Source organism: Sorex araneus, chromosome 1, assembly GCF_027595985.1.
Source record: "Sorex araneus isolate mSorAra2 chromosome 1, mSorAra2.pri, whole genome shotgun sequence".
NCBI lineage: Eukaryota > Metazoa > Chordata > Mammalia > Eulipotyphla > Soricidae > Sorex > Sorex araneus.
In genome coordinates this window covers 356,024,719-356,040,390 of record NC_073302.1, presented here as the reverse complement: position 1 = coordinate 356,040,390, position 15,672 = coordinate 356,024,719, and the positions used below count along the sequence as shown (strand labels likewise).

General features: G+C 37.8%; 1 protein-coding gene across 1 annotated transcript in view; it reads right to left on the bottom strand.

Moving 5' to 3' along the window:
• The window catches only part of SUGCT (succinyl-CoA:glutarate-CoA transferase), a 977,794-nt gene that overhangs the window by 115,958 nt on the left and 846,164 nt on the right, over nt 1–15,672 (bottom strand). Inside the window, exon 14 of the mRNA XM_055144204.1 lies at nt 14,174–14,237. Coding sequence (XP_055000179.1) covers nt 14,174–14,237 — 64 coding nt within the window. The remainder of the gene's footprint in view (nt 1–14,173; nt 14,238–15,672) is intronic.

The window sequence follows — 15,672 nt, the reverse complement described above, 5'->3', positions numbered from 1 at the left end:
ATAAAGCTGGAGTGATGGAGACAGATGAACACAGAGCACTGTCCAGGAATTCCTTCCTCAGGTAGATCATTCTGCTGTGATTTCTGGAAGGTTCTGAGTACCAGCAGTACTCTTATTCAAGTCCAAAACATTGACAGTACACAGTGTGAGCAGAGGGAGGTGGCCCAACAAGGCTGTAGGCTGGTTATCTTCTTTAGAGGTGTTGGCTGAGAAGACATCTCTAAGAGTTAAGTATGGCAAAACAGATCCAATCAAGTTAATGTGAAAATATAATCTTTAGTGTTATATTGCTTTGGTTTTAGAGTCTGCCATCACAATATCTTGAATGATTCTAGAAGAATTGTTTAAGTCGCACATAAAAATCTTTTCTGTCAGGTCTGTTTTTTCCATCACTACTAATATACCAGTTATATTTTATTAAGAAGAGAAGACTCCATTATAAAGATAGCCAACAAGATGATATATATCATCTCTCTTAAGGTCCTGCTATAGAACTAAATTCCTTAGGTTTGAAATGTGTTCCATGAATGTAAAAGACATAAGCAGTCTATCTTGATGGCTAAAAAAGGCGAGTGAGGTAACGGTAATGCCGAGGGGCTGCTTTTCTCAAATGTCCTATAAATAGGGATGTGAAATTAATTTTTTCAATCTACATGCTCCCTATTCAAGGAAACTACTCTTCAGTTGAAGCTGAGGTAAGCTATTCAATACAGAACAGTTTTAATTTGAGCTGGAAACGCCTACTGAAATAAGAAGCATACCAAAGTGTGTATTTCCTAAATTTCCTGTAAAGCTCATAAATGCAGGATAATGATTTTGGGGGAAATTTTATATTTTAGTCTTCTAATTTGTTCTATTGGAGTTATCTCCCCCTGCTGTAAATCTGCAAGAAGGACAGTGAGAAAGAGGGCTCGCCTTCATCCTGCTATTGTAACAGCTGGAGACTTTGGCATTTTCATATAAACATGCAAACGAAGAGGAATTTCTCCTTTATAATTGGCCCCTTTTCCTCCTTTCTGGGACATTCCACAATGCCACCAACAATGAAGTGCTCAGAAAGAAGGAATCATCTCTGTTTATGTGAAAATAGAACTGAACTTCGTGAGGCAAGGAAGGAAATAACAAAAAGCTTCAAAGACCACAAAGAAAAGTTATAATCAAATCTAGATGCCATTTTTGAGAACTGACAGAGCTCCTTCTTACAGCAGCTCTAAACGCTCAGGGAGCTGGAGAGATCCACCCCTCCCTCCAACCTTAAACTTGCTCATTCTCTGCACAACTCAGGGCAAGCCTTTCCCCAAAGCCAAGCCATGGTATCTGTGGCCACCCACTCTCAAACACAAGTAAACCATTTCACTTTCATAAGTGTCTCATATATACCAAGCGGCTGAGCAAAGGTTTATAAAAGTGATGATTAATAGTGCCCTAAGGAGACAGCATAGCATCTCAATAAAACAGCCTGGGTCTTTAGTAACCAAATTAAATAAAATTTTAGCTTTTGCCACTTACTGGTAATGTGGCCTTGGTCACATTATTTATTTCTCAAGACTCACTTTGTTAATCTATAAAATTACTGTCTCCTTTAGAATATAAATGATGAGACAATGTACATAAAACATCAGGCATCTAACTGGGATCACTATGTATTAGCTAGTTTTAACAGGGGCTGTTTATAAAGAGTAGTGTCTTTACATTATAAGGTCTATAAATTGTAACATAATTTATAGATTCTCTATTATTCTCATCACTAAGAATATTTTGATGATTTGGCTAATGAGAAAATGTGGCTTAGTGTTTTTACTAACAAACTATACTCTATCAAATTACATGATTTTGTAATCTTTAGTTTTTTTCTAAACACATGGATCATTTTGGAATAAATATATAAATTTGCTAATACCAAAATATTATCACTATCACTATCTCTATCATCCTGTTAATAGTCAATTTGCTCGAACGGGCCCAGTAATGTCTTCATTCGTCCTAGCCCTGAGATTTTAGCAGTCTCTCTTTACTTGTCCTTCCCAACGGTGACACATTAGAGGCTCTTTCAGGGTCAGGAGAATGAGACCCATCATTGTTACTGTATTTGGCATATGAATACGCCACAGGGAGCTTGCCAGGCTCTCCCATGTGGGCAGGAAAATTCTCAGTAGCTTGCCAGTTTCTCCGAGAGGGAGAACTAGGCTATAAGAAGCTCGCTTCTGGGAGCTCTGGATGTTGGCCATTGATGGGATTACATGGCGCCAAAATATATTATGTAAATACCCAAATAACTCAACTCATGTCCCACATGACAGCAGTCAAGTCATTCTTGCTGGTAAATACTGCTTTCCTAATAAACTTCAAGTTTCTTTTTGGTGTTTGAAGCTTGTTTCTTCTCATTTGCCACAGTAGGCAATTAATTAGATATTTCTAAGCAGCTTTCATATACCCCACTGTCATTGCTACTCTGTCAAATATCTTAAATTCTCAAAATCTTTCATGCTACTTAAATTCTACCCTTTAATCACCTCATCATCTTTGTCACATTGAAAAATTATATCCCACTTAATCAGCTCCATTTTCTAAGCTAGAGTACGAACAATTGTGCAGAATTCTTCTAATGCAGTTTTACTGAGGCTCAATGAAGAACAAGTGTGAGCTTCTTAAGTGACTTATTTAGATCCCAGGATAGTTTTGGCTTCTAGTGCAAGAGCATCACCGTGTGAGCTATTCCTGATCTGCACTTTGGTGTTGCCCTAAACCCATCTTCATTATTAATGTCTTTCACTGTCGTATGAGGCTCTCTCCCATGGGCGTTGAGCCAGCTGAAGTGAAAGCACCCCATCATCACCAGTATGGCTTCCTGGGCACTGGGACACCCCGTTGGCTATGCTTGTTTTGACTCACTCTGACCCTGAGTTCATAGAAGGAAAAAAAAAACAATAGCAGCAACAAAACCAGTTTTCTAAGCACTATTTTACATTCCTAGGGCTCTTTGATTCCTGGAGCTTAAAAAAATAAAATTATAACTTCACATGGTAGTCAGTTTTCTTATTTGGCTTCCCATCTTTAGTGTAATTTGCCCAATTTCCCCCCAAAAAATAACGCTTGCAACTTGCCCCCTGTGTCTGCAAGGGACACAGGGGGTGTGGTGTGACCCAATCAAAAACAAAAAAAGCAGCTTCTATGAAATCAATAAGAGCAAACAAATCCTCTACCAAATAACTTGTGTAACATGACATGACAAGCATCATTATCTCCTTCTTAGAGATACAAATACATATTAGAATGTTAAGCTCCCACCCTAAACATTCCTCAATTTCTCCTTTTTTTCAGTGCATTTGCAAGTGGCCCTGGAACTGTGGAGGCAAATTTTCTTTTGCTCACTGAAGACTAATTTACTGATATTTCGAGCCAACTTTTCTCTGAGAAGCGCTAATTAGACGGCAAACAATGTTGTGCTGATAAAAGGGAGATAAATTTCTTTTACCTAAATGAGTGGTAGATATTGTGGTCAGATTTAATTACTTGGAAAAATTATGATTAGTCTACATACATGAACTGCCTTGTACTGTCAAATTTTCATATAGAAAGTGGATGCCAAAATGAGGGAAAGGGCAGGCTAGAGGGGGTGGGTATGGGAGAGAATCTGGAACATTGGTGGAGGGAAGTTGGCACTGGTGGAAGGGTTGGAGCTGAAATACATGTTTAAAAGTCAACTATAAATAACTTTGTAAATCACAGCGCTTTAATAAAATAAAATACAATAAAAATCAATGTAATATTTGAGTTAAATGTAAGCCACATGTCTTGGTGCAGTTAAACTTATATGCTTTTTAAAATGTAAAATTATCTAATAGTGTGTTTTCCAATGCATTTTTCTCATATAATCACAACTTTAGGCTTGGGGGGAACTTCCCTAAGAAATAGGCTCAATCTCTAAATTCAAGTTCTTGAGATTAAAACCTTTCTCAAATTTCAAAGCTATTTTTATACAATTAAAGTACACTAACAATTAAAATATATTAAGAAGAAACAGATATAAGTTTAAAGAAAACCATCAGTCATTGACTCAATTTCCTTTTTGGCTCAGTTTTAGAAAGGATCAGTAAGTAAAGAAAAGAAATATTTTAGAGATATCTAGACCTGAGTTTGAAATGCTTCCAAACTCAGCAATTCTCAACTTTCTGATTTGTAAAACTGACATAATAAATAATGTATGACCAACAAACTGTCTTGAATATTAAACAAATTGTGTATAAAGGGTGTCTTTATATCTGGGTATTGAGAGAAGTGCTCAGTAGATATTCTCTTAAATTCCCTTTTTCAAATTTTACTGTTCTATAACAATGATGCCATTAAATCTACTCAGGATAAATACTGGCATGCATAATAGAAAATTTCATTTTTCCTTTAAATTGAAAAAATAAAGCCATAATAATAATAAGACAATAGCTAAAAGTTAAGAAATTGGCAGTATATCCACTTACTTGTAAGATCCAGCAACAAAAAGAAACTGATAGATTCTTTGAGGAATTTATAGGAATTTACACCATTTTAGGTGTGCAAGATACCACTTAAATCTAGATTAGGTTGTGTTTCTCTAACTTTTTTGAAGCTGCAACATCTTGTGTGTACTTTTATTTCTCCATAAACTCCTTAAATGCACAAATGTCTTGCCTTAACTTTCTTTAATCAGTTTTAATTGAATTAAAATTACGATATAGCTTCTTGCAATGGAGCGCAGGATTCAGAACTCATAAGGACACTTTCAGCAGACACAGGTTCAGAGGATGTTAGATTACTAGGTCACTCACTTTGAGAAGCCAAATCCTTTGGTGATTCCCATGATGCTCAATGAAGGCCACGTTGGTACAACATGTCAAGGTCCTTCCTTCACCTTAGCTCCTGAGTGACATTCTAATCTCAAAGGATCAATTTAGAGACACGTTTACTGTGAATGTAATACCATATAGAGGCCTGACAACATGTGACAGAGCTGAGAGATAAGTTGATACTATATAAGTTCTCACAATACAGCACACAGACATTCACAACTGCTAAGCAATAGGCTACGCAGACTGGCTGAGAGCCAATTAAATCCTCTAAGTTGTAGGTGAGGTGATAAAAGAATACTCTACGAGACTAATTCTTTGTGCTAAGATATCTAAAGGTTTCTATTCAACCATTTTGTTACCACTTCTTTACCTCTATCATACTCACTTTGATTCAAATTAGTTAATTATTAAATGATAATCCTTTTAAATTACAAGATGGCTTACTCCTTTAATATTTTATCTGGATAAATCTTGTGACAGAATCTATCTTCATATCACATGATTCCATATTTATTTGTTTGCTTTTTTGGTTTGGGGGTCATATCAGTGGTGCTCAGAGCTAACTCCCGGCTCTGTGCTCTGGGACCACTCCTGATAGGCTCAGCAGGTCATGGGATCAAACCCAAGTTGGCCAAGTGGAAGGCAAGTGCCCTACCCACTATAACATCTTTCTGGTCCCAATCTTTAAAGAGAAATCTTTTCTTATTGTATTCATCGCAATTGCCATTTCTTCCTGAACCAAGAATCCCAGAAAATGCTAAAGTAGAGAAAAAGTGTTACTTTTATTTTTTTAATAGAGGACTAAAATAATCCTCTCCAACCAATCTGGCAATGAAGTTACATAACTCACTTCAGGCTGAAGCCACCTGAAGTCACTGGTTATGTCACTTCTTGATCATCTAAGTTTACTCCACAAAATGGAAGTACAAATTGGAGAATTATTTTAAGCTTTCTGTATTTAGCTTTTTCATAATATTTGATTGTACTTCTACAACCAGTTTACAAACCTACTTACATTTATTAGTTTACTCTATAGCACAGTGTGTAGGGCATCTGCCTTGCACGCGGTTGACCCAGGTTCGATTCCTCCATCCTTCTTGGATAGCCTGGCAAGCTACCAAGAGTATCACGCCTGCACAGCAGAGCCTGGTAAGCTACCCATGGCATATTCGATATGCCAAAAGCAGTAACAACAAGTCTCACAGTAACAACAAGTCTCACAATGGAGACATACTGGTATGTGCTCGAGCAAATCGATGAACAGGACAGTGACAGTGACTCTCCAAGATACATAAGAAAATTCAGCATTTCAATAACTACAACAATTAGTCCAGAAAGACAGTTATCTAATAAAAATTCTATCCTAGCAAATATAGAAAAGATTTAGTAATTGATCTCAAAAATACCTGATACAATGTCTAAAGAGAAAATCACAATAAAAATTGTTTTACTATCATTGAACTCATACTCTCCCTCTAACTTTTATTTTTTATTTTATAATTTATTTTTCAATTTCTAGATTTTGTTTGAATTCAGCAGTCCATGAAAGTGATTTCAATAGCATCAAGAATCATTCTGCATAATAATACTTAAGAGAACATTTCAAATAATATATAAGGCCAATTAAATAGTCAAACAGGAAAATTCTTTAACCTAAATATCATTTTCTCATGTGAAAAGTTACTTTGTGCCCTAGAACTTCATTGATAACAGTCATTTATCTTAGTATCTAGGTTGATGAGGATATGTTGAAGAGGGAAAACTGAATTGGCTACTTTCCCGGCTTCAGCTAAAAGAAATTTGAATTCCCTGAGCATGAAAATCCAGGTCTCACAAAATATTTCTTCCTCATAGTACAGATAAGCATAGCTGATGGAGATCCCAAAGTCATATCAGCGACAGTAACTTGGCTCTTAGACTTCTCCTGTTCCTGACGGAAAGACATTCCTGCAGATGGATTTACCCCCCTTCGTTTCCTCCTTTCTCTCTTAGGAAAGGGAAGCACTGGGCTAGTCATTCCTCACTGAGCTGCAACAACATCTACAATCCCGCCTCCCCGTAAAGGGACTTTCCGAGACTACAGGCACTCAATATCAAATCACCTGAGAATATGCTGATTTATTTAACTCTCAGTGCATTGCCATGGGTTAAGGGTTTAATAAAGCTAAAAATAATTGAGGACTTTGGGAAGTTTCACGGTTAGTCTATTTGGAAATTCGGTTCCCTGCCAGCTTTCTCTCATTCTGTTGACAGACTGTGGAACCTTCCTTTCATCTCTTTTCCTCTTTTTACAGCTTAGCCTGGTCCCCGAAGGAGTATTTTCTTTCTAGAAGATAGATTATGCAGTACACACAACATGAACGTTTTACATTTTCTTCCTGTTGTCATTTGTAAGGATTTTTCTACCTGGAAGAAATAATGTATTTTATCATTAATTCTCAGATTGGTTCCACTTTGAATTCCTTATAAAGATCAACATATTTACACATTACAAAAGGATATAAACTAAAATTTTGGTTTCTCTTATTTTTTCCTCTGTTTTCTCCCTGTGAGACCTGTGACAACATTATCTACAGCTTTATCCAAGAGATAGGAATTTAATTGAACTGACAAGATGTAAGATTTAATAAATATTAACTAATTTTCTATTTTGAGGAGAGAAAAAAATCTAAAGCATTTTTTAAATGAGAGAAATAGTCCTCTGAGAGAGTCTTCAGGGGTTTGTTCAGGGGACACACAGCAGCTAAAGCAAGCACAGGCCTCCCTCAGCCCAGGCCTGTGCCCGCCCGTCTGAGAACCTGAGAAGTAATGGTTCGTGCAGAACAGCAAAGGAAAGGGGTCTCGTTTTGTTTCGTTCTTTAGGGAGCAAAGAGGTTAGGTGGCCACACCATGTGAAGTGTGTAATTCAAGCTGGGAACAAACTAAAGACATAAAGCAAATCTTTCAGCCAGTTTCCATAGGTATCATAGGCCCATTTATTAAAAATGCATACTGCGTATTCTTGTTACAAATCATTTCTCTTGGGGAGAGGGGTCTTGGGGGGTGTAAGGGTGAAGTTTCTGCCATACATGGCATGCTTAGGGCTTCCTCCTGACTCTTCTCAGGAATCACTCCAGGTTTTGCTTAGAGAAGATATGCAGGATCTGTGATTAAACCATGGTCAGCCACACATAAGGCAAGGACATTAATGTCTATACCTATCTCTCCAGTGTCATAAATTGGCTCTTAAATTCCTAATTAGTTGCATTTTTCTCACCATCATCCAAAAAACATTTCTAAGTAATTAGAATAAAGGACAAAGATTACATTTGGAAAATACAGCATCTTTGCTCTGTAGTAGCTTAAAGAAGAAAGATATATTAATAGTATGTTGGATTATCAGGCAAGAAAATATATCCCACTTTTAAAATCTTCTCTACAAGGGCCAGTGAGATAGCTCACTGGACTTAGTGCATACATATGGGGGAAACCCAGATTTGATTCTCAGCATTGCAAGTTCCCCTAAACATCACCAAGAGTGACCTCAAGGCATAGAGCCAGAAGTCTTTCCAAAGTACCATCATATCTTGACCTAAATCTAGCCAACCTTTAATGTAAAATATGAATATCTCTATCCTAGTAATTTGGTTTGAGCTACATTAACTCATAGTGAAGACTATTCTTCTATTACCCCATTGTTCACCAGACAAAACCTTTTTCAGTATCCAAATTTAAATATCCAAATTCTATAGGGAAAATAATTATTTAGTAAAGTTTTATTTAAAAGAACAGAAAGATACCTTCAAAAAAAGCCTCAATGAGATTAGTAGCAGGCAAGGGTAAGACTTCAGATTATTCTGATTGCACAGGAGACTGCCTCCCGTTCCAGCAAGACACACTCACCATTAAAATACTTCCCAGAAGAACCTCAGCAATCTAACTTCTGCTGTGTGCACTTGCAGAGAAATCTCTGAGAAAGGCTAGGGGGTGAGATTGAAGAGACTCATGGCAACTCTATTTTAGGGTACATCTTTTGAAGTCTGGGACTCAGCACCAATGTAAAGGGAAGGATGGCATAGCTCACTGAAGTGAAGACCAGTTGCCAACAGTAGTACAAAAAGATGCAAATAGTCACTGACTCCATAGAACAGTCATTTGGGATGTGGTAACTAATGTAATATCTTTCCACTAAAGTCACATGTAAGGTGATATTCATAGAATGACCAAAGATGGAAGAAGAATGGTGGTATAAGCTTTAGTGAACTGAAAGTCATTTCATAAAATGACTAATTTTTAAGATAAATTTCAGAGTTTCAAATTTCTGAAACTGAGTTTACCATGTTTCACTGAGCTGAAGTTTTTTTCATAAATAAACCCTAAAGTCAATTAGCAAAAATACACATACAGTCATATATGTCTGAAGTTCCAACTGAAGACACTCATTCAAGTTCCGCTGTCACCTCCAGAGGGTAGTGATCTCAAATTATTCAGCATAGAGACTGCATAAATTTTGAGCATTTTAAATCTCATTAGCTCTATTTTAGGTCAGATTCTTCTGTCCTCTGGCTGATTCCAAATAGTACTAGGTAGCAGTCTCCTTCCTGCCTTCTCCCTTTGAGTGTTCTCAGCACCCACCGTGGCTATGTACTTGGGGCTTCTCTTCTCTCTTTCAGCACACACCAGTCAGACCCGGCTGACAGCCAGATACTACTCCCCTATCTGCATTTCTCTTTTCAGAGAAACCTTCCTGATTCAGCATACTAGGAAAGTCTCCCGAGTTGATATTCCCTGAGTATCCTGGTACAGTGTCTGCTTAGCTCTCCAAGGAGCTGCTTATCAATCAGCTCATCCCATTTTTCCATACTTATACAGTTCATGAGGCCTTCACCAGCCAAGTGAGAGTCAACTCTGGAGTGATACGCTAGGCAAAGGTCTGTCACCAAGACTTTCCAGAGTCTGTGGCACAGGGAATTGAGTAAATTTAGTTCTGTGTGCAAATAGCAGTGTGCATATGTCTGATATTTTAGCAACCAGGTTAAATTAGTTAATTATGAGTAAAATTATTTCATTGTTCTGAGAGTTCTGTCCCTGGGGTATGCTGATTAGTCACTACTGGGACTCTTAGACAAACAGTGTTTAATCCCGGCAAAGAGAAATATTGTATATTTTCTCACACATTTCCCCATTGATAATTCATTTTTCTTAGTCTCTCCCAATGTTTGAATATAAAATAAAGATCAACTGACAGTCATTTAACGCACAATTTGTTAAATACAAGCAATGAGTACAATGTATATTTAGATAATTTAAAATATTAATTATTTTATGTGTTCATTATAGCATGCATATACACAAATCTTCTCTCAATTATTTACTGTAATTTTGAGGTGTAAATATGATATGAAAAGGGAGTATATAACAATAGATAAAAATTAATAAAAATTATATCTTGGTTCATACTTTTTGCTATATTTGGACATTGGAGTAATTATTCAGATTTGAATAAAGTGTTAAGCATGTATGTTAAGTAGCCAAAAGAGATCTTGAAGTTTATCACTTTCTACCTCTATTCAAAGTAAATTAAGCATTGATAATCATCTTTAAAGTGGTTATCAGTTAGCAATAATCAATTACAAGAGAAAATTAAACAGTTACTATTATGAGATCAAAAATGATAATCTAAGGAAATTCTATGGATTTATAAATATGTAAAACTCACTATTGACAATCTGTAACTAATTTTATATAAATGTGAATACGTAGATAAATGCATGTGCATATACATATGTATGCATATATACATGTACATTTAATTAATTCAGAAATTTAATAGACGTATCTACTGGATAACTATAAAACAGTATAGCCTAAAATCACTTTTAATTCCACCACTGTTTTGGCAGATTCAGTTCCTTAAGGCATTGTGGTCAATCCAGAGTTATTTCTGCAACACTCATAAACTCTCCACTGGGAATATCCCTCACACAGAAAGATCGACCCATCAAAGGTAAATAAATTCAATGAAAGAGGAAAACATAGGATACATAAATACGGATCAATAAATTATCTTTTCACTTAATACATCTTACGATATCTGAGTGATCTCTTAATGAGATGCACTGAATTAGGAAATACAGTAACAACTTCTCATCTGGGGCCACATGTGGAATGAGCCCTCTGCTTTCCTGGCATGTCCAGATGTCTCCCTTTAAGAGACAGTCAGACACTGAGCAAAGAAACTTCACCATATTCATTTTATCCCCAACCTGAGATTTTAAAAATTAAATGGCTCAAGAGAGAGTGTATAAGTCACTATGATAGAAAGGATATAAAGATTAGTAGCCCTATAGAAATAAAGAAATAAAATATAATTCCACATGGAGTTTTCAAAACAAGAGATTTCTGTAGATAATGAGAAATTTATCCTAGTTAACTTAATTTTTCACTTTTTCACTCTTGACCCTGCCTTACTATGCACATGTATTTTCTTTTTGAACTAAAGCTATAGGGCAGGGGAAAAGGTATAGTGGTCAGACTGAATACCTGGCATTTGCCTCAAACCCAAACTGAAGACTGGTACCACATGGTTCCAAGCACCACTGGGTGTATCCCTGGAGGCTTGCAACCACCACAGAGATGGCCACAGCATCCTCAGTGACTAAGGATTATGATGCTCTGGGGCCTTTGTATCACCCCATCCAAGGATTACGATGTCCTGGGGCCTTATATCAAACCACCCACCCAGTTGACAGAATCAGTCACCAGTGCCCCCTGAGCACTGCTTGAGAGTACCCTCCCTAAATGGATATATATTGTCTCATTCACTCGCTTCTATCCTAAAGTGAGTTTGGACCAATGGGCAAAAGAATATGCTAGTTCTACACAAGGTCTTAAGTGACATTGTGGTGTGTTTCTGTTTGTCTTGCTCCTTTGTCACTACCATCAGACTAAGCTCGACTTGCAGTGAGATGCCAAGCCCAGTCAGACCTCTCTAGAAGCAAAGCCACCCATACAAACCCAGTCTTGCTGGCTCATACTGACCTGGTTAGTATAAATAGCAACAAAAAAATGCTTATATTTGAATGCCACTAAGTTGGTCACAAAAGTTATCCGATATACTTCACTGTATCACTGTATCACTGTCATTTCATTGCTTGTCTATTTACTTGAGTGGGCGCCAGTAACGTTTCAATTTGTCACAGCCCTGAGATTTTAGCAGCCTCTCCTTACTCGTCTTTCCCACCGATTGGAGGCTCTTTCAGGGTCAGGGGAATGAGACCTGTTATTGTTACTGTTTCTGGCATATCAAATACGCATCTGATATTCTTATGAATTAAAAATAAAGAAAAAGAGAGTATGCACTCTGCCCACTGAGAATCAAACATTTTCTTATTTCTAAGACTAATTATCCATTTACTAAGAGTTAGCAAGCTCACATATGACTTTCATGATATTATATCAAATTCTACGTCTGTATCTGGTTTCTTCTTGACTTATTTTTTTCTTATATATTAATGATTATATTAATGATTTGGCTGCAGTGAGTGCAGTGGCTCATCTACTGCGGGGTGCTCATCCAGCCACCGGGTGACCTGGGACTCGGCGCAAGTGTTTGACCTGGCACAGAACCTCTGCTATAGAGTCCTGCTCTGCCAGCTGCTCAACAACCTCTGGGCGCACTCCATCAACCTCAAGGAGATCAACCTGAGGCCGCAGATATCCAGGTGCTGCCCAGAGACGCAGGCAGGTGCATGTTTGTCAGTGTGCAGATCATTACAACATGCCAGTCGGCCAAAAGCTTACATTCGGTAGACTGGGAACACCTGCAAAGGCGATTAGAGGCCGAGCAAAGCCCTCCGTCCCTCCCAGCAAGCTACCAAGTCTATCCTGTCTGCATGGCAGAGCCTGGTAAGCTACTTGTGGCATACTCAATATGCCAAAAACAGTAATAACGATGGTCCTCAGTCCTCTGACTCTGAAAGAGCCCCCCAATACGCCATCAGGTTACACTAGCATGCAACAGGATGGATGGAGACATTACTGGCGCCCACTGGGGCAAATCAATGAACAACAGGATTACAGTGATCATGACAGTGATGATATTAATGATTGCATTTTTCAGATGTGTGATCTTTGTTCTTATGTATGGGGTATACCAGTGGCTATATGACTTCACTGTTCAGCAGTAGCTGCATGACTCATCTTAAACATGTGCAATTAAATGAGTTCTAGGACTGCTCTGTAGTGTGATGATAATACAGATGGGAAATTTGGTAATGGAAGTGATCACTTGTTGATCATAAATTTTGGGCTATTTAAAAATTACAGTAGAAAGCTACTGCAAAATTTAATCTTTTAAGTTTTCTAGTATGAATAGTTCTATGATTTTTTACTTTGATAATATTATCTTTATTATTATAACCCTAATTTAAGATACTATTACCTGAACTCCTGTAATAGCTCCCAACACAACTTCCTGATTTTTTTTTCTGATTTAAGTTTTAAATCATATCATTTTGCCTCCCTAATCAAAACTAGAGTAAGGCCAAACTGAATAAAAACTCAAGAGTTCTGCTTCCCTATACCTTACTCTGTTTCCTTTTCTACTTTTGTACCGACTTAATGTGCACTTCATTCTTTCCCATCTCGAGGTCTCCCCACACACTGTCACCTCGAATACCAACTATTTTTGGGCTTTTAGGGCCTTCCACCTGGGGCCAAGGCCCTCCCAGAAATTCTCAGTCAACCAGGCTGATGGTTCAGGGGCTCTGCAGTACTGGAAACCCAGTACCCAGACCTCCCTAGTGCTTCTAGGTGTGTCCAGGTAGATGCTGCTTATACTTGAAGCCTGAGGTGTGGGGGTCAAATGTCAAGCCCTCTCCCTGGCTTCCACTAGCTACTTTTTAACCTTTGGGTTGGTGACGTTCTCATGAAACTAAGATCCACATGACAAGCCATAATTCAGAAAGAAAATGGCCTCATTTGAGCAATCTGTCTCTGCCTGGACAGCACCTTCATTGTTTCTTTCATATCATGATACGAATCTGGTGTTAATTCATAATATCTGTCATACTATCATTAACTCTTTGTTAACCATTACATAATATACTTTTGTGACTACATGAGTAAACAGTTATTATCACATGAGCAGCCACAGTTTTATCACTGAGACAATTGGATATTCATATGCACAAGCAACAAAATTAGAGTCAAAGCATGTTTTTTTAATGGGTATGATCCTAACTTTTATCCAAAATGAAAAATTTGGCTTGCATATTGACTAGTTGTGTGATGGACCATCAGTTCTTTCTATAATTTGCACAAGGAATGAAGAAAGATATATTTTTAAAAAATAACAAAAATTTTCAAACCTGGGACAGATATCTTCCCAACAGTTGGATGCTGCATCTCCATAACGAGGCCATTGTGCAACACCTTGAAATGTAAAAAATAAAAAGTGAAATTAATTACAAAATATAAATATGTTCAATTTCAAGGGAAATGAAGATCATACATTCATTGAAAAAGATACTGCAAAACACAGATAAGCTTGAAATTCTCATTTGAAAATAAAATTTAAAAAAATTTTGTTTTCTATCTTGTTATACCAAGTAGAGCCAAAATAGAATTCAAAGACAAAATGATTAGGAAAATATACACTTTATAAAGTAGACTACAGACCGAACATGATAGCCACTCAATACCTCTATTGCAAACCACAGCACCCCAAAGGAGAGAGAACAAAAGGGAATGCCCTGCTGCATAGATGGGGTGGGGTGATGGAGGATGGGGTGGGGGTGGTGGGAGGGATACTGGGAACTTTGATGGAGGAGAATGGGCACTGGTGGAGGGATGGGTAAACGACAATTGTATGACTGAAATGCAAACACAAAAGTTCATAAGTTTGTAACTGTACCTCATGGTGATTCACAAATAAAAAATGAAAATAAATAAATAAAAATAAAAATATATAAATTCTATTCTTAAAAAATATTATTTGTGGACCAGCGAGTATACTGGATAGGGCACTGGCCTTGCATGAGGCTGACTTGGGTCCAGTCTCTGGCACACGTAGGGTCCTTTGAGCCCCACCAGGAGTCATCTCTGAGCACAGCCAGATGTAGCCCAAAACCAAAGAAGAAACGTTACTTCCTATAAAATGTAGGTAAGGAAAGAGACACAATAGTAGGTATGGGCCTTGAAGCCAACCTGAACCTGATGCCCTAAACTTCTTACCCCCCAATACTGCCAGAGGCAGCCAAACACAGAGCCTCAGTAGCCGCACTGCACTGCAAGATTAAAATGTACTACTTTTGATTCCTCCTGCGTGCCTAAGAGTAAACCTCTGACTTTTGAAATCCAGCCTCGTAGGACTTGACCAAGGTAAACAGCAGGACCAGGAGGCCCTGAAACACAGCAGCCCCACAGACTTTAGACTTTGTGACAATTCAGTCAGTGGGAAAATGTGTGGGGACCATCCAGATTGAAGCAGAGTGATTACTAGCAGTTGCAGGTTCAAGATTATGGTGACACACAATGGAGACTATAGGAGAAGCAGGCCAGGGAGGGTTCAGGGCCTAAGTAGGAGACTGAAGACAGGGAATCTTTCAAAGACTAAGACTTGCATCATAAGACTAGGTTTCAGAATGAAGTTTCTGTCATTTTCAAGTCAGGGAGAAAATATGTGTGAGGAGACAAACAAAAACTAGGGGACCCCCCCCCATCCTTGACAACGGATTGGATTTTCATAAGCGGACCAAGAGAGACATTTGGTATCCCACCAAGAACACAGGGAAATGTGGCCTCTGGTCAAGACTCAAGGCCAATTACTAGCACAATAGTGAGCTATTAGCATTAGAATGTAGAAACC